We start from the raw sequence: 25,926 nt of genomic DNA on the forward strand, positions 1-25,926 counted from the left end.
CTTTAAACACCCTGTAATTTAACCAGCTTGCAGATGAGGGCAGACTGTGTTTTGCAAGACCATTGTGATGTTCTTTTGATTCTCTGCATGTTTGTGCTGCCTTTATCTGTTGTAGTCTGACATATGCACCAGTGACCTTGAAATACACGCAAGCAACGGCAATGAACAGAAAGAGAATGTGCCACCAGAACCTTTGACCAGCACCTCCCCCCATGCGGAGCTGCAGAAGGTATGTCAGCGTTCTTTAGCAGGAATAGTTGTACAGTATTGATCCCAGCAGGGCTGACATAGAGTCATGGCTGAGTTGTTTCTACTTGAACCGTAGCTACTTTGTTTCAAGAATCCACCAGCTTGACTTTGGCTCGATGCCTGGATTCGGAGAATGACAGGAGATTTACTTCCCTTCCATAGTTTCGGGATCAAAGCCTCCCATTACCTTTAGAATTCCCTTCAACCTCTGAAGGTCGATGGTGTCCTCCACCCCTTTTCCTGATGTTGTGTGATTTAGTATTTGCTGGTGTGTGAGATGTCCCGAGATGCCCTGTTCTTGTATCCGTTGCAAACATCGGGACGTGTTGCAATATTCAGTAGATGCATCCACACGCTTTCTTGGCTGCCTTAATAATTGTGAATGAGTGCCCTCTTCTGGTCAGCCCACACTCTGCAATCTCCATTGTTCATAGTTTTCACACTGCTGCCAATCAACACTCTCTAAGATCAGCAGTTTGGTCATTTATTACTCTGCTGCTTGTAGCTCCTGGTGCACAAATAGTCTCTTGTGATTTTCCACATTATTGCACTCATTGCTGGCATATTTCAAATCCTTCAGTTTCTGGAGAACTTCAAAGCAACACAGGATTAATTCAGGGACTGCGTTGCCTGCTGGCCTCTTAATGAAACCGCTTTTCCAAGTAACTTTTCTGGAGTTGGGCACTGCACCTTGAAACTCCCTGCATGTGAGGAACATATCGCCATAGCCCAGCAGCTTTACATCTGGTCTGAAGAAGGGTCCCGACCCAAAACGTCACCTATCCATGTACTCCAGAGATGTTGTCTGACCTGCTGAGTTACTCAAGCACTTTGTATCCAGCTTCACATCTCTGACCAGTGATTCTGGTTTCTGCAATGCCAAGTTATTCCAGTTTCATCCACGACTTACTTTAAAAACGGAACCTATTCAATCTCAGTTTGTAAAATAATCCCGGAGCACCATGATTTAACTAGTATCGTGGAAATTTTTAGCACCAATCTCTTGCTCTTCAATCTTTTTTACACTGCTGACCAGGTGATTAATGATTGAATCAAGGTGTCCATTATGCACTAGAGTGTAAGTGCATTGAGCAGATTAAAGAGCAGCAGGAATTTCGTACACTAGAAAATGCAACTTTACAATTTCCCTTGTGCTTTTCCTCAGGGCTCTGTGATTGAGAGCACCCAATCCTCTTGGAAAAGTTTGCTTTCTGAAAGATGGGGAGATGCCCAAGGTAAGGGATGCTGGCGTTACACTCTGTTACCCACACAAGTCTTTCCTGTACCAGACACCACCCCTACCCCTAGCCACCCAGAGCCCAACTGCCTCTGGAGTTCTGCCCAACACTTCCTGTGGAGGGTGGGGGATGTAATGTTCACGCTCTAAATTATTCAAAGTCAGTGGACCAAATGGAGCCCGGCTTTGGTCAAGGCACTAACTGGCCATTGGCGGTTTAGTTCCAGAGCCGTGCTGATCAGAGATCCCAGTGTATCAGCCGCTCTGCTGTGTGGTTGAACTCTGGAGTCTGCCTGTGCACAGGGTCCACGTATTTCACCAGAGAATCTGCCCCTCTCGCCCTCCACCATCCAGACTGGCAAGTGAGCGCCATTATCCCCACCCCCATGGGGGTCTGTGCTCAGCTGCTGCTGCACAACCATTTCCAGCCAGAAGGTGGCCCACTAGAGGCCTTGCCATGTTTGCATTTCAAACTGAGAGTAAGCATTGATCCTCTGTTTGTGCTGGCTCCTAACAAAGCAATCACTGTGGGGTTTAATTCATTCTTTTAATCCTTTTTAATAAAAAAACTGAATTTTAATGCAGAAAATGAAGGGATGTCAAAGCTTTCAACTGACGATATAAAACAACAAAGACCAACCATGGAAATACAAAATATTCCAGCCAAACCTGTTAAGGTAGGCGCTCCACTGGGTGGCATTTGTTCAACTTTACAGCAAATAGTGCAAAACCGTCTTCCTCTTCAGTCATCTTTGTCTCCCTGCTGATGGTATCTGTCCACACTACACTGGTGTTGCCCCAACATCTCACCACATGTGGCCGGTCTCTGGGTGACAAGCGAGAGCAATGGGTGGTGAATGGGGGGGGGGGGGACTTAAATACCTTATTTCACAATGGATGTCTCCTAGCGTTGGAAGTCTTTTGCTGTGGAATACTTTGTCTGGAATCAAGTGCAGCTAAATCCATTTGCAGTACCCAAGATCAGCTAATCTGGAAGAGAAGTGTGATGAAACCTGACTCGGTGGGTCAGGCAGCATCTCTGGAGAACATGGATAGGTGCCGTTTCAGGTCGGGACCCTTTTTCAGACAACCTCCTTCAGACCTGGAGTCTGACGAATGGTCACGACCCGAACCCGACCCGCTAAGTTGCTCCATTTAGTGTTTTACTTTGTAAAGCAGAATCAGCAGTCCCTAAACCTTGGATCAGTTTAATGCTGCCCCTGTCTCTCTATAGTCCTGGTGCCTGGAGAGCATCCAGTGTTTGCACAAGTGACTCCATTATCTCTGTGGCAGACCTTGAGCCTCCAAGTTTGTCACTGGGATAAGGAGAGGAGTTTTGGGCCGAGCAAATAGCCCATCTCCTGGACATTGCTCGGTCACTGTCCAGAGAGTTTCAGCACAATGCAGCTTGCGTCTAAATTGTCAGCCACCTGCTGCGTGGAGCCTTTCTCCGGCGCTGGGTTGCCATGGTTACAAGATCGATGAGCTTATTACCACATCTGTTGCCATGCTAATCTGAATGGAACTAGAATTAACTGCTCCCTAGAGAAGATCCAAATGGAGATTGGGTATCTGTCAGTGACCAAGTTCAATCCTCCAAAGTAGGCTAATTTCTTAAAGGGGAATTTTGGCCATGGATTATCTACTGTTTGATTATCTACCTGGGATTCTGCGCTCTCCTGGTGACTATTGAAAATATTCACTATATTTCCAGCTTTTCATACATGAAATGTTTAGAATAAAATCTTATGGAGAGATTTCATTTGGAGTTTTAAACAATCAAGGGGTGGGGAACACGTGAAGAATTGTTTAGTCTCTTTCAGTACTAAATCATTTTGTGATTATAAACTCTTTTGATATTACCGTTTGACATCCTATTGCTTGTTGATTATATTGCTGCTTAATCCTATTTCTTTGCCTATTTTTCAGCTTCTACCTGTTCCTGAAGTATTCCTTTTCTCTCTCTGCATTCCTCTCTCTCCGATATGAGGTTCTGTTTGCTCTTTGTAATGAAACTTGACATTTTTTAAAACTTTAACAAAAATTGTTTGATCTGAATTGATGTCTAAGCAAGATGCTGCCCTTGTCCTGCTTCAGTTAACTGCACAACTTATCCAAAGCGCGTTCAGCTTGAGCTGCATGGCTATGTTGCTATTGGGTAGGGAGAGGAGGATTACAGTCTTGGTTTGCATTTATGTAGACATTTATTTTTAATTCATAAGGTGTCAAACAATTGTGGGCATTCTTAGTTATGGATTTGGGCAAGCTGGTGCCAAGTATGCCAATGTTGCCATGTAAAGATTGGTGTTTTGGGCACAAGATCTGTAGAAAAACTTTTTCATACAATCCCTTTTGCCCACCCCCACAAAAAATTGAGGACTTTGCATAATTTCTGATGTAAACTTGATAGTTTTCAATGTAAAGCAAGATTTGGACTCGGCAAGACTTTTGTTTGAGCCCAATGTGACCTTGAAACCTCGTCACCATCTATACCAGGTTGAATGCTGAGAGGGCAGTTGCTCCATGAGGGGAGATTAAGTTGACTGGACCCTTCACGAGTTTGGTACAATGGGAGGGGATCTCATTGATCTACGCACAATTCTTTCAGGGCTTGACGGAGTGGGGAGTCAGAAACCAAGGCCCACATTTTCAAAGCAAGGTTGAGGATAGACATGAGGAAGAATTCTTCACCGAGGTTGGTGATTCTTTGGAATTCTCAACCCAAGTAGCCAGTGGAGGCTTGGTCACTAAGTATATTTAAGAGAGACCGAATATTTTTTTGGATGTTAAAGAAATCCTAGGATGTGGGTCAGTGCAGAGGTGAAAGGTGAACCATGATCTTACTGAATGGCAGAGCAGCCACAAGGGGCTGAATGGCCTGTTCTCCTGGTGCAAGGCTGTTTGAAGATGTCACCTTGCTCCTCCTCCTCCTCTTCCTGCCCCTGTCCTGCTAATCTGTGTTTGACAAATAATTGGGGAAACTGTTTGGAGAAAGCATCAAAACCAAAGTCTAAACTGAATTTGCAAAATCCAAACGTGATATCCTCCTAATTTGTCCATCCTTGCTGCCGACTTTCTCCAAGCCAGTCTCTCCTCTGATTCCTTTGAGATCAAAAGGACGTTTTGAACATGTGAAGTGGTTCCTACTGTCTTGTCACAGTTCAAGATTGTGCCTTGGTGTTCTTGTACAATTTTCATCTAACAACTGGTGCCATGTTTTCTGTTTGGCCTCCAGAAGTTCCAACTCCCAGCTCGGGAGCTGTGTGTCACCTGCCAAAAGACAGTCTATCCCATGGAGCGCCTGGTCGCAAACCAGCAGGTGTTTCACAACGTCTGTTTCCGTTGTAGCCACTGTAACATGAAACTCAGGTGAGGGCTCTGATTCTGCTTTCACCCTTAGTCTTTGTCTAAAATGTGTTCTCTTGAACCTCTGGGCCTCCTCTCCGACAAGTATGGGTAACGATAAACTTTGCATGATTTTTCCTTGGGTTTTTGCTTCCCAACACCTCAAGCCAATGCTCCATACAGACAATAAATTCCCGATCCACACAAACAAGAGGCTATTTCCCTGAAGACCTGCCTTTGATTTGTCAGTTGGACTCTGGGCTTTGTGCTTGCAGGTGCAATGGCAGGAAGACACAGCCACAGGCGTGTTAGGCCAAAGAGACTGGATAGCTCTAGATCGAGTCCACATGCTTACTATCCCTCACCACACATCTTTCTCTCCCAATAATAAATACCATAAAACTCTGGTAAGCTGGCACTCCTGAGTACCCAGTGCTGGACTGGCAGATTTTCCTGACTCCTGTTAATATACGAACACATTTTTTAATTTTGCTTTTGCCACATTGCACTGTAGTATAATTTCCCAGTGAACCTGGCTGAGTTTAAAGGGAGCGGGAAGCACCCTGGCCGCCAGCTCCAGGTGTAAACGCACCCACGTTGCGATTCCCAGCTCTGCCCGCCCTCCAGACTGATGAGCGATCCAGACGTTGAATCAAAGCATCAGGGGTGATCACTGGTCAGTGTGGACTCGGTGGGCCGAAGGGTCTGTTTCCATGCTGTATCTCTAAAGACATTTTTGAAACTGAGCACCCAGAGGAATCCCACAAGGTCACAGAAGATGCAAATTCTGCATAGACAGCACGGGATTGAAACAAGGTCTCTGGCGCTGTGAGGCAGTAGCCCGACCAGCTGCGTCTCTGTGCCACCCAAAACCTTTGAGACTGGGTGGGGAAGAAGATAAAGGGATAATCTTGCCTCTGGGATGAGGTAAGGATTTGGAGAGTCTAGTTTGGGATCCACTGATTAACCAACTCCATTGAGATTACTGTCCTGTAATGCTGCCGTGTTGTGCTTTGTTTCTTTGTCTGCATTTAATAACAACTTTTGTTTGGCTGAGGCCTGCTCTGCGGGTCCTTGTTCTCTCTTTGTGAGCCGCCTTAAACCGTTTCCAAATTTGTTTTGCTCAGCCTTGGGAGTTTTGCCTCCCTGCATGGGAACGTCTACTGCAAGCCGCACTTCAGTCAGCTCTTCAAGGCCAAGGGGAATTACGACGAGGGATTTGGCCACAAGCCCCACAAAGTGCTGTGGATGTCCAGGAGCGAGAATGACCCCGTGGAGAGCAAGGCTGATGATGCCTCGGACAAAGCTGAGGCCAAGGCTGATGGCTCTGGGGTGGATGAGCTTTCTATCGCCAAGGTTGGGGTTCTGGCTGCCAGCATGGAGGCCCTAGTTTCCAGTTCGTCACCTGAAAAGGTGGAGAAACTTGTCGAAACGAAGAGGTTGAGAATAGCTTGGCCTCCCCCCACAGAAGCGGGGGGTAAAGGAGCCAGCGCCACTGAAGAGGGCATCAGAGTTCACAAACCAAAATGGCCTCCAGAGGACGAGCGCCAGCAGTTGGTCAAGAGGAACTCTGATTTTTCCGGAGGCTCCAGGCTGAGGCGGAGCGCCTCGCTGAAGGAGCGATGGCGACCCTTCACCGTGGCCGAGCCCCTGAAGCCAGTGGTGGTCCAAGAGCCAGTGAGGAGCCCGCAGCCCGAGAAGAAGGTAGCCCAGGAGGCAGTCGTCAGTCAAGAAGTCGAGGGGAAGACTGAACCAAAGAAGGAGAGGAAGCGAAGCCTAGAAGATGAGCCGCCAGTGGTGGCCGAGCTCGGGGGCGAGAGCCGATCGGTTGCCGGCGACGAGGTGGAGGTCCAGAATGAGAATGGCCACCAGCCCCCAGGCAAGGACATGGGGAAAGATCAACCAGAAGAGGTGGCAGGTGAACCCGATCTGCTGGAGGAGAGGGAGCTGGAATCCCGGCACGAGCCGAGTGCAGAGCAAACCCCGCCGGACTCTCCTGCCTTGAGCGAGTCCCCGGAGAATGAGAAAAAACTGGAAGACGTTGGTTTTTGGGAGGGGGATGAAAACGAGGAAGTGGAAGGGAGCAAGGAACTGTCGGTGGAAGAACAAATCAAGAGAAATAGGTATTATGAAGATGAGGATTAGATACTGTGGATATGGTGATTTACATGTTTTAATTGGTGACTGGCCTTTTGGGTTCTAGATGTCAGTATCGGGTCTCCTTCCTGCTGCAAAGTGGTTTATTCACGTGCCTATGTCAAAATTAACATTTTGAAAAGAAAAATAACTATTTGTAGTAAGAGGAACTGACTGCTACATTTAAGTTTAGAGGTACACTCTGAAAAGGACTCTGTGTTTGGGCACACTGTGAATCCTATTTCCTCTCCACTGGTAATTGTTGCCAACCCCAAAAGGTGTGTGTTGGAAAGTGGCGGTGGGATCGTCGCAGTTAAAGCTGCAGTGAGGATCGTAGCTCTGGGCAACACTCACTCACTCACTCACTCGGCTCCAACACTATAGAAATAACCTTCTGGCTCAGTTGTGACTCCTTTTACACATTCTATTTGGTCGACTCCTTTAATGCCCCTTCCAAATGGTCTCCCAATATTTGTTGTAGAAAGGATATATTAGGCTGATCAAGAAATAATGTAACAATCCAATAACTAAAGGCACCTAGATTATCAAGGTTTTATGGAGCAAAAAAAAGTCAGTAACTGAGATTGAGGTAGCTGTGTCTTTTTTTTATTGCCCAGCCCCTGTCTACAGAACAGCCTTGAAGTGAAAGGCTATTGCACGCTCTGCTCTATTTTTTGGGCATCATACTTGATTGAATGAGTTTGCCAGCGAGCTAGAGATCAGTCACTCGCATCGCGGAGGCTGAATGTTTTGTCACCAGCCTGCTTTAACAACAGTCCTCCCTATATGGGAGTTTCACGGATGGGTAACCATGTCATTGCAAGGATTATTGCCTTTTGCATCCAAGTTGTGCATCAAATTCCAGTGAGATGAAAATGGAGGCATTAGAATAACGCCACTTTTGCAGCAATGTTGTAGGTTGCCAACCTGACATTAGTCTTCAGTCAATCGGCCTTTGTTCCCCCTTCTCTGTATCATTTTAAACCTTGTTTTTACATACGGACAGCATGTGTATGAGGACGGGATGCTGCTGAAAATATTAAATGTTTTTGATTTTATCTTAGATGGGAAGTGAAGAGTTTGATAATATGTGCTATGGTTTGCAGTTTTAATCTGACCTTTCTGGTATTTGCTAAATGCTCCCCAGCGTTGGACTCTGCTTCCTGGGCGTGTGTTGGGCGTACCGCTACAGCCTCTTGTGGTACTTGATTTGGTTTAAGGTGATCTTTCATTTTAATCGCAGGTTAAGTCGGTCTTTTTATTGTATTGTGCTTGATGTTACTCACTTTACTGTTAATCATTGCGTTCTTAGTTCCAATTAAAAAAGCAATGATGCATAGATTGCTGGGGACCTCTTCACTGCCCGGGGATTACTTTCTTGCTCTGTGTCCTGTGTTGAGACAACCAAATGATAAGTAGATCTCCAACAACACATTATCACCAGACATCACAAAGTTTCTTTGAATAGTGATACCAACTGTCCACGATGCTGTCTGGGTCAGCATTACATCGGAGCCCATTGTGTTGTGGACCCCATCTCTGGTAACTGAGTCTGCCCACACTCGTTCTCTGGGAGACCCCTGCAGCCACCAGATGAGGAAAGACTTGCATTCCATTCATCCAGGCTGGAATTCGTACTGCTCAGTCCCCAAAACACAGAGGCACATAGTCGAGCTCGTCCATTGAAATCAGAAATGGCTCAAGAAACATTCAAATTGAACTTTGGAGTAAAAGGACTGATGACCGATACTGTTGACTTTTGCTTAAAACTATTTTCTAGTGTGTATTGTCTGTGTCATGATTTTTTTTGTTTAGCATGTAATAAATAATAAACTCTTTAATATGAAGTTTTTTTGCACCTGCGCCTATCTTTTCAATGTGGATGCAGAGCTGACACTGAGCAATAGCTCCTGCAATAATCTCTGAGCTGCAAGAATATACTCGCCACTTTGCGCACAGCAAGCAGTTACGTAGCCTGTGAATTGAGGGATAAAACTGATCATTACACCAGAACTCTTTGCAATTAATGCCATGAGATCTTTCACAGACAGGGAGAAGAATTTGTCTTTGATGTTTAAAGCGGTGGTGTGGCCTGCGGACTTCAGCCCAGATTTTGTCTCTTGTCACTTGTGGGACACTCCGATTTGTAGTGAAACATACTCTTCACCCAAATAAAATGACTTCAGCTGTTCCCACGCTAAAAGGATTTAGATGGAAGGGCTAGTTAAACAGCTGGTGACCTGATCACCAGTTCTCCCCAAATTCTGGTAACCACAAAAATTGTGGATTGTGTAAATATCTAAAATTGGCCAGTGTTTTGCTGGATCATTGCCAGCATGTAGCACAGGTACGTGACTCTCCCAGAGTGAAGAGGTTAAATAGTTCTGCACGTTGAATGGATTACCAGCTGTAATAGGAGCTGGAACGCTATCTCCATTGTAAAGAATGCAAGTGTGACATTTTTACACAAGTGCACCGTATCACTGCCAATTGCATGACCAATCATTTACTAATCTCAAGGTTAACGTTTTCTGCTTGAAATATTTGCTTTCCAGAAAGTTGGCAATGCAGTTGCTACAACGTGGCTGAACTTCAAGTTGTTACAGAGAAAACTTGTCTTGACGTGCGGTGGTGGAACACTAAACTGGAATTGTTCATGCACTCTGGTGCCTGGCCCTGTGTTCTTCAAATGTCTCCCATAGACATTTGGAGAGACAAAGAATATTCTGAATGGTGTCCGTTTGATAATTAATAACAGTGTACTGATCACCAGGAAACCTGGGGGGGGGTAGGGGGGGGAGAGAGAGAGAGGAGAGGGGGGAGAAAGGCCCAGGATATTTGTCATTTCTATTTTACTGCAGAATTGGAATGGCATGGCAAATTCTCAAAATATCTCATTGGTAGTATTCAAAAGACAATCCTTCCCCATTTTCTCTCTGCCCCACTCTAACACCAAGAACTGGGTTGGAATTTGCTGTTCACAAGACACAAGTTTACTGTTGTCTCTAACCCAGTGTGAGCAAGTCATGCAAGCCAAACATCCGAATTGCTGGAAGGAGGCATTGTGATGTTCAGCCATCAGAGGAAGTCAGAAAGATGCACTAACTTATAATTTTATTTAATATTTATGACATGACTAATCATTACAAGCTTAAGCATTGAGAATTACATTAATAGCTTTACCCTTTTTCGAAATCCAGAGATGCTCATTGTATCTCAGTCATCACTAGGTTGATTTGTGTTTTGGAGCATGTTCATAGCTCAGTATAGATTTGCAAAGTTTTGAATACAGTCCATATTCAATGTCGGTGGTTTTCAGCACTATCTTTAAGGAAGGTAATAAATCCTCGTCTTCAGGCTGATGTTAGCGCTAAGATATTTTGTTTCTCCTCTGGAAATGTTTTGTCGATTTTTCTTTTGTTGTCATCAGTTTATCCGGACATTTTCTCTCATTCTATGCTATTGGGGGTCTCAAAGAATCTTTAAACAAAATTTTGATCTGTTTGGTTGGTTTTAATTTCAATTCAACTATTTGTGGTTCAAGATTCTTAAATCTTTTTCAGGCTGTAACATTTTTAATGGTCTACCTTTTTCGAGGAAGCATCCTGTCACTTAGAACCATCTTGCAAATCCTCCTCTCTATTATCCTTGTTATTACATCTGACACACGCGTGACCAAATGAGGAGTAACTACCACATCAACCTTACATTGTGCGCAACTGTTTCTGATGCACAGTTGGTGCCTGCGATACCCAGTCTTTGATCTGTCATTAGAAGGGTGTTCCTGTGGTTTCTGATACACAATTGGTGACTGAGATGCCAAGTATTTAATCCTGGTCATTCAAATGGTTCTCCTGCGGTTTCTGTTGCAAGATTTCTTCTTGTGCTCTGTTGCTTCACCACTGTCTTGAGATCCTGTTCAGACCAAGCTGAACCAGGACCGTCTCTGTTGATCTTCTGGTAATACTTGTTTACAGATCTTAATCTGGCTTTGGGAAACTTGGAGATTGCTTTGTTGAATATCTGGTATTTTAGAGCAAGGTGGGGGCACTGGTAACTCTCCTGTCTCTCTGACTCCATATAATAGCCTGCACTTCCTGGCAATTCAAATGAACACAGCCCAAGCCAATCTATTTGCGCTTGTTATTTCTTAATTTGATGAGCCTGGAAGTTTGGGATTGTTTGCACTGTTGATGGCGGCTGAATTCTTTATGATAATTCTATTAACCGCAGCAACTGCTTTTCTCAATTGATGAAAGATACCAAGCACAGAGAATGAAGCTTGAATTTAGCGCCTTTAACTTTGCAGCCTTAGTGTCCCAAAGTGCTTTTCAATCAATGACTTGCCTTTTTCACTAAAGTGTGCTTCATCATTTTGTAGATGTGTGGCAGCCAATTTGCGCAGATTAGGGTTCACGAGCAATAAATGAGTAGCCGGATGATGCATTACGACCTGTGTTGGTTAGGACGGGATTAATGACCAAGTGTGTGGAGTGGGAATGGACTGCCCTACTCTTCAGATAGATTTATGTCCATGTGCAGCTGGCAGAGTCTTCAATGCATCATATTATCCCCAAGACAATGTCTCCAGCAACGTGGTACTGCTTTAGTGCTGCTCTGTAAAGTTGACCAGGTTTGCAGTTGGGTGTGAGTCTGACTGACTGAGCCAAAGCTGATGCTTGCCACAAACATGTACACTCAGTAAACCAACACTGGGCTTCTGAATATTGCACTGAGAGGCTGGGCTCAGACTGTCCGTATAACTGCAAAATGGTGGTGCAGGAGCTGCAATGCTGAGACGGTGCTTAACCACAACTGTTACCAAGTGAGAATGTAATGAAGTAGTGCAGAGACGAGGAACTATTGGTTGTGGTTGCTTTACTTGTGACATTTTCAGAATGTAGGAGTGGGAGCAAACAAACCATCAACTGCTTCTCAACTCCCACCGATTCACCAAAGCTCTTTCTATGGTACAAAGTACTCTACAGTTGTCTTTCCCAACACATCCAATTTCATGTTTTATTTTAAAAAGATGCATCTTTTCAATTGATATCCTGGGAGGAAAATCCTCCTTCTGAAAGCCAGTTGTTTGGAGAGGTTTAAATGATTAGCAACCTGGAGATCCCCTAGGCCATCGGACCAAACGTAAGTGTTCAGCAGCAAAACTGTCACTGAGTATGTTTGGTCTCGCCGATGTACAGGAACCCACATCGGGAACACTGGATGTAGTAAATGAGTTGAGGTGGTACATGTGAACCTCATCTGAAAGAACTGTCGGTGTCCCTGGATGGAGTTGATGGAGGAGCTATAACGTCGGATGTTGCATCTCCTGTGATTGCAGGGGAAAGTACCTGGGGAGGTGGTGGTTTGGGTGCCAAGGGATGAGTGAACCAATGAGTTGCAGAGGGAACGGTCTCTGCGGAAAGATGACTGTGGATACAAAGATGTGATCAGTGGGTAATGGAAATGTCGGAGGATAATGTGTTGGATGTGGAGGCTGGTGGGGTGGAAGGTGAGGACCAGGGGAACTTTGTGGCGTCTGGAGGGAAGGGGAGCAAGAGCAGAATGATGGGACACAGAAGCGACACGAGTGAAGCCCCATGTATGAGAGAAGGGGGAACCCACGTTCCCTGAAGGATGATGTCTCTGGCAGACCTCATCTTGGGAGCAGAGAGGAATTGAGAGTAGGGAATAGCATCTTTGCAAGAGGCAGGGTGGGAAGAAGTGTAGTCCAGATAACTGGGAGTCAGTAGGTTTGTAATATACATCTGCTGATAGTCTTGTCTCCTGTGATATAGAGAGAGAGAGCGAGAGTGAGCAGTCCAGGTTAAAGCAGCCTAGCTTGCTGCATACTTTCTGGATTGAAGAACTGAGTGAAAGTGTACTTTTCTTTTAATTGAGAAATGGCATCTCTCTCCTGGATGCTGTTCCCATGGTGGGGCTGTCATCTACTCTTTAAAACTATCTAACCAGGATCTACTTACTCGGCCTGGGTCCAGGAATGAGTGCAACTGGAGTTTGAATAATGAGTAATGTTAGATCTGAAATGTTTCCACAGAAATCCTACGCAGACTGCCAACCTCGTGTGTTGTATTATAGATGAGTGCTTATAAAGCACTTCTGCATTGGAGAGCTGCATGTATTAACCTTGCCCCACTGGGGGTCTGAGGGTTAGATGACAAATTGATCCAGCACCATATAAACCTGGTACTGTGAATGGTTGCATGTAATAGCACATGTGAACTGGTTGGCTAAATCGTATTTGAAAGACACAACTGTGTACCTGTTACACCCATAGGGAGAGCTTCGTCAGTAGGCAACAAGTTGGTTACTGGCACATTCTACAATGTTGAACAAAAAATAATTTGCAAAATGGTGGAATCCTTTCACAATTCTTCACATTCACATCAAATGTTTAAATAAAATATTAGTCACCATTTCGGCAATCTTCCATGAAGAGGATACAGTATATCCAGTAACCATGGGATATAAACAGCAGCAGCATTTATACACTGAAACCCGTATACTAATAAATCCTTACAATGCTTCACACTCATCCACAACCAGGTAAATCCTTTGCACAAAGCAGTAATACAAGGCACTTTCCTCAGTCATGTGCACTTACTGGTCACTGAACAGAACTTGTTTCCCCTTCTGTGCTTGGTCCTAAAATCATTTGTTAGGGTTGCAGTATTTTGCCAAATCCAAACAGTCCTGTGTTTGTGGGATTGGGGATGATGAACATCACCGTAACTTCATCTGCAGAGAGGTCATTGACCTGAAGCGCCAACTCTTTACACCTGCTCTGTTTAACCTTTTCTTCGCTGGTATTAAAGCCCTGTCCCAGTGCCAGAATATTGGCTATTGCACATCTGTGATTAGAATAAACAGTGATGCACACCCCCTGTGCCCACTTTAAACTGGACGCCAACAACTGACATGCCCTACCCAGAGTCTGTGTCCCACTTTATGAATTAGAATGGCCCCAGATAACGCAACCTGATTTCTACCAAACCCCTATATCTATATATCTTTTAAAAACTCTTCCCCTACCAATCCACAAACAACATTTCTCTCCCTGCTCTTTAACCACAATTTATGGAGGGGGTTCTCCTCCCAAGTGTCACTGCTGGGTTAAGCTGCCAATTTTCTTTCTCTGCTCCAACTTGGCAAGCTGACTGACTCTGGCAACCAGGCTGGGGACCGAGCTCGGTAGGATGGGAGAACCATTCAATCCCCTCTCCCCTGCGGTGTAACACTGTAGCTTCAGTCGCAATGGACCACGTTTCAGATATTATCCTGAATGCTGAGTGGAGATCACAGCGAGAAGTGTTTTCCTTTGCCCTGATATGTTGGTGGCCACTTTAATCCTCTCAGCGTGGCTGAAGGCAGTGAAACTGGGAGCACATCTTACCGGCCTCGGGCTCTCCTTCACCAAGTGCGGCAGGTGCTCTGCCACTGGAGCCGTGCTAACCAAACCTATTTGAGGAAGATTTCCCACCCCCCTCTAATGTTGCATCTAAACCTGAACTGTGCAGGGGTCGACCCTGCTGAAAATGAGTTCCTGATCCCTCTGAAAACCTGTCTCAGTGCTAACTTTCTTGAGGACACACACTTACACACAAGTCAACACTGCCTGATTGCTATCACATTTATTTGGTTCAGTGGAACAGCCTCGTCTGTTGACCTCTGGTTGCCTTAGCTCTCCCTTGACTGATTTCTGAGAGTATAGTGGAGCAGGGCAAGACCTAGGAGCTTCACAGCTACTAACGGTTCAGTTCACAATAGTTTCTGCTCTGTCTACGTTTGGTTGTCGGGGTTCACAGCTCCCACTACCTGAGTTGTCCAGGTCAACAGGTCCTATCAATCTTTGGTTTTTCAGGAGGAGGAGCAGCTCTCCTTTTCCTCCCTCTACCCCCCTTCCCCTTCCAAATGAGAAGCAGCCACTTCCTGCCCCTGGAATTTGAGGCTGGAGTTGGCGTCAAACCCACAAGTGTTCAGCTTCAAATCTTTGCACGGGCAAGGCTCCAAGGACAGAGAAGGGGACGGGCTGGAGCTACCCAGGAATTCTGCGTCACTCCAGGGGAACATTGCCTACAGGCATCGTTGCAATTTGCAATTAACTTCTGCTTCTAACCAACAAGGGCATCCCACGATTCCCTACCACCACACTCTTCCCCCGAGATATAATAGCATGGCTAAGTGCAAACTAAGTACTCAAGTTTGTGCTGCCTAAATTCAAGTCTAATCCAGAGAGGCACTGCTTATTTGCTATTCCTATAGTTCTATGCTTTAGAGAATCTCCCACTAACTGGCATACAAATTGTGGCTGGACTGAAGCCAACACACTATGATTCAAGGATCTGGGTGACAGAAATCTGTGTGCTTTAGGGAATGCCCCAATCCTAGAATGAAAGAGTTCTCGAATGGGTCTGTCGCTTCCCACAAACCCCCCAGCAACTTTTTTTTTCCCCAAAACATTTAGTTTGTATCTGCATCTTATCGTTCAGCAGAGAAAGATCAGCCCGTCGGCTCTGCTCCCCTGCACCTTCCTTCCATCGCATTATGCCACAGAAAAGCCTTCTTTCATCTGCAAGCTCACACACAGATGGGAGTCAGATTAACTTCCAGGCTGAACAGCAGGCACGGCCGTGTGTTTCTAGATATGAGAAATATTCTCTGCTTTAATGGTGAGCCGCCTAACGTTGGGAGGGGAAGCTCGAGGAGAAATTATCCTTAAATCCAGCCACATCCCACTGAACTACCAGGCTGCCCAAGCTTGCTTCCGACCACACATTATCTGCAAAATAGGATGCATCACCCATGGTCAGTCATAACCGAGGGGGGCCTACTACAAGGCTGCCCAATACTGAAGGGCCATGGTACGTACTGAGTCCACCCCACAGCCCTGACCTTCATCACAAGGTTCATGCTGTGACAAACACTGGCACAGGGTCAGGTTTTGCACTGAAAACGTCTGGCTTGCAAGAAGCAGATGTTTGTTAAGCAGGAGAAGGGGCCTCTGCTCTAACCAGTCAGATAGGGATCCAACCATATTGTAACTACCTCCCCCATAACAATCCTTCCACACACACACACACACACACACACACTGCTCTCACTCGCCTGGTCATCTCTGTGCAAGAGACTGGCCATTTCTAACGGTAGTTCTTTAATCTTCCTATATTGCCACTGACTCAATTATCCTCCCATGTTTAATTGGTGACTGAGTTCTGAGGGCATGAGAATGGTTAAGCCATACTGAATTATCTCACTGCTGAGAATGTATCAAAGTATAATACCAACTGGTACTGCAGCATTTGTATATCTACCTTAAGGAAAATTAAGCCCAAAAAACAATTTTCAAATGCCAATTCTGGGCAGGACAAGAGGGTGTGATTACTCCAAACCCAGAGGGGAAATTTTAATAATAAAAATGAAATGACCTGAGTACAGTCCTTTTCTAAGACCTTTTCTTACCCTAATGCTGAACCTAGATTGCAAGAGGGAGGGGGATGAACTTGCCTCTATTTTATAATTCTGCAATTTAATTAAGACACTTGACTCTATTCAAAGAGGCATAAGCCCATTGCATATGGCATATGGCTAAGAACGTGGAGCAGATTCTAGTGCTAGGTCTACTACATTGATAGTTGAAGCATGAGAATGAAACAGAATCATATAAAGTGCTCTTGGGGAAGGGCAGGGGAGGTTCAGGTGGTGTTGATAGAGGCGTCCCAGAATTCTTTGGTACCGCTTTCTGAGCACGATTGTCATCTCATGCTGAGCTGTGCAAATCCAATGAGTTTGGTTTCGTCTGGGCTGTAACCCTCACAGCCAGAGACCTGCGAGGAGAACGAGGGGCGAAGAGTGAGCTTCCGGCTGACATTCCATTCCACCCGTTACTGAGCAGTCAATGTGCACAACTAGATAGCAAGTGTGGAGAGAGGGGGTGGTTTGGCTACAATGATCCCGACTGTACAGTTATAATGGCGAATCCATAAACTCCATGACACCGAGAGCAACCTTGGGATTTCCACAGGTTTGTCGTTGAATGCGGAAATCTCAAGGTTCCTGTCACTGACTCGGCTCCGCACTCCACAGTTTGGCCTGAATCTGAAGAAATTAGTGGAACTTAGTCTTGCTGTTAAATACTCTGACAAGGTTGGGCTTTGATGCCGAGATCTAAGTGAGTTTTTAATGTCACACTGAACTGTAATTAGTGGTTAACATACACTGCTCTTACATTTTGTCTGTTGGTTGTAATTTCCTTAGATAAACATTTCAAAATATAATCTTTACAAATTTAAATTCTTTGATATTTCCAAACTGTATTTTCATCCAAGGCGTTTGCCTCGACCTTTGCGCTTTGGCTTGCTGCTTGTGAGAACTCTTTCACGTGCTTAGCTGCCTAGACAGCCTGACGACACCATGGTCGTCGAGTGCCCAGCCTACCTCTTGCAGAGGTGCCTGGCGGCAGCAGAGGCTGGTTCGAGGGGAAAGTCCGTGCCCGAGAGACCAGGTCAGCCTGCTTTGAACTCTGCAGTGAGGTGATGCCGCTTGCTGCTAAGTACAAAGTCGGGGTTGCATTTTCTTTAAAGAACCAAGTCACAATTCTATGCGGGGTGGATGTGGATGGGTCAGTGTGAAGAACTGAACTTAGTTTTTACATCATTCATACCAGGGGCTTTCCAACAAGGTTGTTTCTCTGGCTCTGCAATGTGATCCACAATGATCACACACTGGGTGTTATCCCGGGAGAAAAGCCATTCAAACCACCTCCGTTCAGGATCGTTTTTAATCTTGCTTTAGAGAATGGTTATATTTTACAACTTGAAACACTTGAAGCCGAGCACATTTTGCCCTCATGATTCTGGATAGAATTCTGTCACGCATTGAAAGTTTGGTAGTTAAAATTGCCAAGAGGTGAACGAGCCTGTGAAACGTGTGGGAGAGGGGTCAGGCAGTGTGATATATCCCAATTTAACCATGTCTGTCACGTCCAGATCCCACTCTGCTCCTTTCCACTGATGCCAACTACCCCATGGCCTCAGAGATTGTGAAGCTGTGCTGCCTTGAACTTTAAGATGGTTCTACCCAGAGGCTACCCAGTCATGCCAATTTTGACCCTTCCATGTAGTCACGAGCTCCTCATTCCTTGAGTCTGGGCTGAACCCAAAACCTGAAGCCATTGCATTAATAATACAAAATACTCGGTGCTCAGGGTGTGGGTTGGTTCCTCCAACCCAGCTTCGAGATTTTGTTTCAAGGAGACCTGATGTACAGTTGTGCTGGGCTTTCTGATCAGGGGTGGGGACAAGAAAAGGAGGAGTAGCCGGAAGGCTGGAGGGTGGGAGGAGACAGCAGGGGAGCTGAGGAAGGGGTACAGTTGTGCTGGGCTTTCTATCAATGCACAGGCCAGTAAAGCAATAATACAGCCAGCCAAGCAACATCCTGAGTGTAGGACGTCAAAGCACCAGCCACCGTAAAATGGAGCAGGAGGAATTCAAGAGGTGACCGATTGAAAGGGAATTCTGAAGGTAACAAGAGGGGAAGGATTTGGCCAGTGAGTTCTAGAGGAAAGAGATGAACTGCAAATCAGTGGTTGGTGAGGAGAGGGCAGGAAGGTAGAACGGTGTTGGTACAAAGTCAGACGAGTGTGAAAAACAGGAGCTGAACAAAGTTGTGGACGTGAGAGACCGGACCAAGTGGGTTACAGACCCGGCTTCTGAAGGCAATGTCAAAGTGTGCAGACCACAGTGAAGGACTGGAGCAATGGGTGAAGCAGAGATTGGAAGAATAGTGGGCGTGGGTGGACCGAGGAGGGGGCAGGCAATGTGGGAAATAGGTGGAGCTGGCATTGACAAGGCTGTGACGATGGAAACTCAGATGGCTCTGGTTTTTTGAGAAGGAAACATCAATGTGTTTCTCCCAGTTGGTGTGGAGATTACAAAGAGGGGCAAGGGAGCTCTGTCACTGGAAGGAAAAGCCTCGCGATGTCCGTACCTCTCTCGCTAATCCTGGAATAGCAACGGACGTTTGGGTACAAAATTGTTTTTGATAACTGGGCCACAGTCAGAGGATGATTGGGAAGCATCTGCCAGAATCTGCAGTTCAAGTCTGTGAAAGAATCCAATCAGCTCTTTATAAAGTGAACCATGCCTGGGTCCATTTACTTGGCCACTCAATATTACAGCGTGATTCATTCTCCAGTTTTAAAAACATCTGTCTGGCAAAAGTTGGGTAAAGCAACAGCTGTTGGCAATCCGCGACATTCTGCAAAACTGGTTGAAGAAACAGTTTAAATCTTTGAGAAGTTCCCAGATAGATTGGTCTCCTTACCAGTCTAAATGTGAGTGTCCTGTTCGAATGAGGGTCATCGATTAGTCTCTGCAGGTTGTTCGCCACTAAATAAACAACAGAAAGCAACATTAGCAGGGAACAGGACCTTCTATCCTCCAGGTATCGTGCAAGTAAGAATTTAATCATTGTGTTTGGGGACATATGACAATAAAACACTCTTGAGCTAACGAATGGGTTGGGCGGGCTAATGCCCTCTATGCAGCGTATTCAGAAGCAGCAGGGAAGGGAAACGTAACCGTTCGATGCTGCTTGATTTGCATATTTATGCATGCAGGCACCGCCATGTTTTGGCGCCACTTCCAAAGTCCGGTCCGTCCACACGTTCTGTTTACTGGACCGAATCCCCAATGTTCCTTAAAGGGAACTGCTAGCCCTCAGGCTCCAGTGGTGTCTCAGCTCTCTGTCGTCAGGCAAGATCATCAGCCTGTGATGGATATTTACACTCGCAACTCAGCAACACTTTGGTTGTGGGAGGTGAAAAGACCATCAAGCACTGCAGAGCTATTCTGAGCAAAGTTGTGCCACATTTTCTGACCCACTCTCACCTGGGGCACACCCAGGCCAACCATTTGTTTCAATTGCTCAGTCACTGGGTGTGGGTGCTGTTGACAGACAGCGTTTACTCCCCATCCCTCATTAGCTGCACCTTTTCAGTTAGGAGTTGATCACACTGCTCTGGGTCTGGAGTCACACGTGGGTCACATCATGAAGGTGGCAAATTCCGTTCTCTAAAGGACACGGGTAACAACCCTTGGGTTATCTGGAAGCTGATGGCTACATTATCGTTATTGAATGCCAAATTTCTTTACAAATAACAATTTACATTTCCCATCTGCTGTGGTGGGATCTGAACTCGCTGCTCAGAAAATTATTTATTGGGTCCTCTGAATTTTATGCCCAACTGGTTTAAGGGAGAATCCTATCGATTTTCTTCTTGCTCACTAACATAGAGGTGCCAACACCAACATTATCCTGACTGCTGCTCTCGCCTATACATTCAGCTGGAAGTTGAATATATTGCAATTGGGACTTACCAACCAGCATGTCAAACTCGTCCACTAAACCTGCAGAAACAAGTTCCTGAGAAACGCCGATGGCAGAGTCTGCAGGGACAGAAGTTTGAAATGAGTTCCAGCATCAAACAGTGTGAAATAGTTTCTAGCACAAATTAGGACAGCAGCAGAAACTTGACAATCATAGTGCCGTGCAGCAAAGAAACAGGCTCTTCAGCCCACCTTGTCCACGCCAACCAAGTTGGCATTCTGCGCTCGTGCCTTTTGCCTGGCCCTAATCCCTCTAAATCTAAACCCTTCCTATCCGTATCTGTCCAAATGTCTGTTCAATGTCATCATTGTATTGGCTTCTATAGCTTCCTCCGGCAGGTCCTTCCAGATATGGAACTGGAACATTCATTCTTTGTCCATTAGACATTAAGGTCAGAAATACCTTAGGTCCCTCTGCAGTTAATGCGAGTTGTTCATAGAGTTGTCCACTGTTCCTCTCAAATAGTTTTTTTTACTGTTCCCAGTCCTGCCCCATCACTAACCAAGACAACACGCGGCTGACTTGGTGCTAGCATAAGCAGACAGCGTGGTTCTAGAAATGGATGCTAACAAACATCAATTCTCCAGCATCTAGTTGCTAATTTAAAAAGGAACAAAGTGGGACTTACCTCTGCCTGGAGTGAACTCAAATCTGATGTCATTCAACTGCCTTTGTAAATTCCTGTGCAAACAGTTAATACAATATAAAATATTATATTGTTGAAAATCCTCCCCTTCTCCCAGTACCCGTGTTAATGTCTCTCGCACATGGGAGAACATTCTCCCAGTCGAGGATGACTCTCCCTCCACAGGATTCTCTCAGAGAATGACGTTGTCAACCTCCTTCAACGGCAGAGATGCTCTCCCACCAACATGCACGCCTCTGCAATGGTGCTGCAGGCATGGCAGCACCAAGTGACAGTTGCTTCATTGCAACAGCTCATACCGGAGATGGCCAGTGTGTGCAGGGAACCTGCTAAGAGATTGAGCAGAGGCTGGATGTTGCTTACCTCAATCGTAGAACAAGGAGAATAGGTCCACCCTGGTTCATCAGATGTGATGAACTTCCTGATGGCCCCTGGCAAAATTAAAATAGCAAATGTTAATTGGAACTGGAATTAATTTATCATTGTCAAGTGGACTGAGATACACTTTTGGTCGAACTCCAAGCCAGAGAAGGGACTGACCAGCAGTGCCGCAGGGAGACTGGAGAAGCTGAGTTTGTTCAACGGAGCAGAGAAAGCTAAAGATGATTTGATGCTCAAAATTGAGGGATTGGGGTGGAGCAGACTGGGGAGAAACTACTGCCACTGCCTGAATATAACTGGTGCAGGCAAGATAATTATTTTTGTAATCTGGAGCACACTGCCTCAAAGAGCTGTGGAAATAGATTCAATTAGAATATTCAGATGGGAATTAGATCAAAAATTGAAAAGGAAAAAGTATTGGGCTATGCAGAAGGAACGAGGTAACTAACTGGATATCTGTTTTTGAAAGGACAGGTGTGGTCACGATGAGCCTCACGGCTTTCTCCTATGCTGTGTCATTCTATAGCTACTGATTCATCTCTCCTCCCCTGCTACTTTTTTTGGAAAACAAGCACCTGTGAACATCGACTTCCATCCCAGTTGTGATGTTTCTGCAGGCCAACAGTTCATCTCTCACACAAAGGCCCTGGGGTGAGATTGTCCCTGTCACTGCTGACCAGGAGCCTCAGCCAAGCATGGCATCCCATTGAGCTAACTTCAGTAACGTCTTCAAGTAACGCTTGCTTTCCCTCTCTCTCCATCCCTCCCCATCCTAGTTCTCAGACTAGTTTCACTGTCCTGATTAAATATTGCTGATTGTTTGCCTTGTTGTCACCTTCCACACAGCCAACAATGACCATAGTCTGCTTTGATCTGTCGTTTTCACACCTTGCCCCTCCATATCTCCAGTCTCCCTCTCCCCTGACTCTCAGTATGAAGGGTCTTAAATCGAAATGTCACCCATTTCCTTCTCCCCAGAGATGCTGCCTGTCCCACTGAGTTACTCCAGCACTTTGAATATATCTTATAACCATATAACCATATAACAATTACAGCACGGAAACAGGCCACCTCGGCCCTACAAGTCCATGCCGAACAAATTTTTTCCCCTTAGTCCCACCTGCCTGCACTCGTACCATAACCCTCCATTCCCTTCTCATCCATATGCCTATCCAATTTATTTTTAAATGATACCAATGAACCTGCCTCCACCACTTCCACTGGGAGCTCATTCCACACCGCCACCACTCTCTGCATAAAGAAGTTCCCCCTCATATTACCCCTAAACTTCTGTCCCTTAATTCTGAAGTCATGTCCTCTTGTTTGAATCTTCCCTATTCTCAAAGGGAAAAGCTTGTCCACATCAACTCTGTCTATCCCTCTCATCATTTTAAAGACCTCTATCAGGTCCCCCCTTAACCTTCTGCGCTCCAGAGAATAAAGACCTAACTTATTCAACCTATCTCTGTAACTTAGTTGTTGAACTTCAGTGATGTCAGTACGGACTGACTCAGTCTGTGAAGCTAATTCAGATGGGATTAAACAGGAACTGTCAAGAAAGACTATATCTGATTTTCCTTCACTTGAAAGGGGAGGTTGTTTATTGCCAGCTGCAAGAAAGAGGCAGATGCACTCACCGCTTTCTGATAGGCGGCAGGTTTTGATTCTTCGTATCCGTCACCCGATTCATCGTCGCTCCATTCCCAGCCTCCGTCCTCAGTTTTGTACAAGTGACCACTCGACCCTTGCATGCGCATCGTCTGCAGGCAATCACAGTGCAGCTGCAAGGTTAGTCGGCAGCATTTAGATTTCATGCCAAGACGACACTTGTTGCTGGCAGTTTTCTCCTGCCTTCGTCTGAAGGCACCGATGACCCTGTTTCGTAAGCCCAGACACTGCCTATCATCCACAGCATCAGGAGCTCAACCCTGCCCCACTGTTTGTGGACATTCCCCTTGCTCACTACCTCAGTTATGCACGGAGCCTACCCACGAGCTAGCCGTGAGCTCCATTAGAGCGTGTATGAGTTTTTATCCCTCACACAGTGCAGCAAACAGGACACTTGCTTTTAGCTTGCATTTATAGATCGGGGCATTGAATACAAGTCAGGAAGTCATGACGCAGCTTTATAGGACTTTGGTTCAGTTGCATTTGGAGTTTTGTGTGCAGTTCTGGTCACCCTGTTACAGGAAAGATGTGAAGGCTTTGGAGAGGGTGCAGAGAAGGTTTACCAGAATAGTGCCTGGATTGTGAGGTGTTATAACGCCAGAGGTTGAGGAGAATCCTGATATCTATCTATATCTTCTATCTATATTCTATTCTATCTATCTATCTATCTATCTATCTATCTATCTATCTATATATATAAAACTCAAATCCGTCCGTCCGCCTGCAGTACGGATCCCTTCCTGCCTTTCGATTCGTGCCCGATACTCGCAGATGTCCAATCGGAATGGCCGATGCTCGCAGATGTCCAATCGGAATGGATTCATTTGCATGTACGGCTGCCGGCTGCATTTCTTCCTTTGATTCATTGCCACGCCCAATCCAGACGCTCAATCTCCGAGATATTTTCCATTTCGGTAGAGATTTCGCTTTTCTTTCTAAGTATCCGCTCCTCATTTCATTTCGTCGTGTTGAAGTACACGTTTTTAATCAAATCCTTCTCCCCCCCACCCCCAAGTATTTCAAAAATAAACAGGCTTCTCCATTTACATGTCAGCTTCCAACACACTTCGAAACAAAGTTGCAAGAGAGGAACACTGAACTTTTCACTGCTGCAGCAGGCAGGGGAGGGCTGCAATCTTACATTTGGGAACGGGCTCAGTTCCAATGGAGGAGACGGGTGCATGGTGGAATATTGGGTTGGGGGATCACACCATTGGGGGAGCAGACCCAACGGGTCTGCACTTGGTCTAGTTAATATATAAAACTCAAATCCATCCGTCCGCCTGCAGTACGGATCCCTTCCTGCCTTTTGATTCGTTGACGGCTGCTCCTTCCTATCAGCTTCCAACACACTTCGAAACAAAGTTGCAAGACAGGAACACTGAACTTTTCACTGCTGCAGCAGGCAGGGGAGGTGCAATTGAGGGAGGCAGGGGAGTGCTGGAAACTTACATTTGGCAACGGCTTCAGTTCCATTGGAGGAGACGGGTGCATGGTGGAATATTGGGTTGGGGGAATCACACCATTGGGGGAACAGACCCAACGGGTCTGCACTTGGTCTAGTATACATTTAAAACTCTGGGGCCATCCGACCGACGCCCTTCCTGCCTTTCGATTCGTGCCCGATACTCGCAGATGTCCAATCGGAATGGATTCATTTGCATGTACGGCTGCCAGCTGCATTTCTTCCTTTGATTCATTGCCACGCCCAATCCAGACGCTCAATCTCCAAGATATTTTCCATTTCGGTAGAGATTTCGCTTTTCTTTCTAAGTGTCCGCTCCTCATTTCATTTAGTCGTGTTGAAGTGCACGTTTTTAATCAAATCCTTCTCCCCCCCCCCCCCCCCCCCCCCCCAAGTATTTCAAAACCCACCCAGGCTTCTCCATTTACATGTATTCCAACACACTTCGAAAATAAACAAGCTTCTCCATTTACATGTCAGCTTCCAACACACTTCGAAACATTGCCATTGGATTTTTTTTTAAAGAGGCAGTGCAGTGCTGGAATCTTACTTTTGAGAACGGCTTCAGTTCCATTGGAGGAGACGGGTGCATGGTGGAATATTGGGTTGGGGGATCACACCATTGGGGGAGCAGACCCAACGGGTCTGCACTTGGTCTAGTATATATATTTAAAACTCTGGCCCCATCCGACCGACTGCCGACCGGCGCCCTTCCTGCCTTTCGATTCGTGCCCGATACTCGCAGATGTCCAATTGGAATGGCCGATGCTCGCAGATGTCCAATCGGAATGGATTCATTTGCATGTACGGCTGCCGGCTGCATTTCGTCCTTTGATTCATTGCCACGCCCAATCCAGACGCTCAATCTCCGAGATATTTTCCATTTCGGTAGAGATTTCGCTTTTCTTTCTAAGTATCCGCTCCTCATTTCATTTCGTCGTGTTGAAGTACACGTTTTTAATCAAATCCTTCTCCCCCCCCCCCCACCCACCCCCAAGTATTTCAAAAATAAACAGGCTTCTCCATTTACATGTCAGCTTCCAACACACTTCGAAACAAAGTTGCAAGACAGGAACACTGAACTTTTCACTGCTGCAGCAGGCAGGGGAGGTGCCATTGGATTTTTTTTTTTTTAAAGAGGCAGGGCAGTGCTGGAATCTTACTTTTGAGAACGGCTTCAGTTCCATTGGAGGAGACGGGTGCATGGTGGAATATTGGGTTGGGGGATCACACCATTGGGGGAGCAGACCCAACGGGTCTGCACTTGGTCTAGTTATTATATAAAAGTCTGTGGCTGCCGCCTGCCATCCGTCTGTCCGGCTGCTAGCTGCCTTTCTTCCTTTTGATTCGCTGCTCCTTCCTATCAGCTTCCAACACACTTCAAAACAAAGT

The 25,926-nt window shown here is 45.9% G+C and overlaps 2 protein-coding genes across 6 annotated transcripts in view; one reads left to right on the top strand and one right to left on the bottom strand.

Moving 5' to 3' along the window:
* lima1a (LIM domain and actin binding 1a) overlaps positions 1–8,810 on the top strand; it is a 76,189-nt gene extending 67,379 nt beyond the window's left edge. For all 3 annotated transcript variants that reach the window (XM_055664367.1, XM_055664366.1, XM_055664368.1), the window contains 5 exons: positions 116–229; positions 1,415–1,484; positions 2,072–2,163; positions 4,722–4,855; positions 5,959–8,810. In XM_055664367.1, coding sequence (XP_055520342.1) covers positions 116–229; positions 1,415–1,484; positions 2,072–2,163; positions 4,722–4,855; positions 5,959–6,976 — 1,428 coding nt within the window. In that variant the 3' untranslated portion in view covers positions 6,977–8,810. The remainder of the gene's footprint in view (positions 1–115; positions 230–1,414; positions 1,485–2,071; positions 2,164–4,721; positions 4,856–5,958) is intronic.
* A 3,023-nt stretch (positions 8,811–11,833) lies between these two features.
* LOC129714751 (STE20/SPS1-related proline-alanine-rich protein kinase-like) overlaps positions 11,834–25,926 on the bottom strand; it is a 42,783-nt gene continuing 28,690 nt past the window's right edge. For 2 of the 3 annotated variants that reach the window (XM_055664563.1, XM_055664562.1), the window contains 5 exons: positions 23,039–23,161; positions 21,384–21,451; positions 21,003–21,055; positions 20,365–20,433; positions 18,372–19,374 (listed from right to left, as the gene is read on the bottom strand). In XM_055664563.1, the coding sequence (XP_055520538.1) occupies positions 19,112–19,374; positions 20,365–20,433; positions 21,003–21,055; positions 21,384–21,451; positions 23,039–23,161 (576 nt within the window). In that variant the 3' untranslated portion in view covers positions 18,372–19,111. Of the gene's footprint in view, positions 16,813–18,371; positions 19,375–20,364; positions 20,434–21,002; positions 21,056–21,383; positions 21,452–23,038; positions 23,162–25,926 lie in introns of those variants that run through there. The other variant, XM_055664565.1, reaches the window with a different exon arrangement.

The sequence above is a fragment of the Leucoraja erinacea genome, chromosome 40, assembly GCF_028641065.1.
Source record: "Leucoraja erinacea ecotype New England chromosome 40, Leri_hhj_1, whole genome shotgun sequence".
Taxonomy (NCBI): Eukaryota; Metazoa; Chordata; class Chondrichthyes; order Rajiformes; family Rajidae; genus Leucoraja; species Leucoraja erinaceus.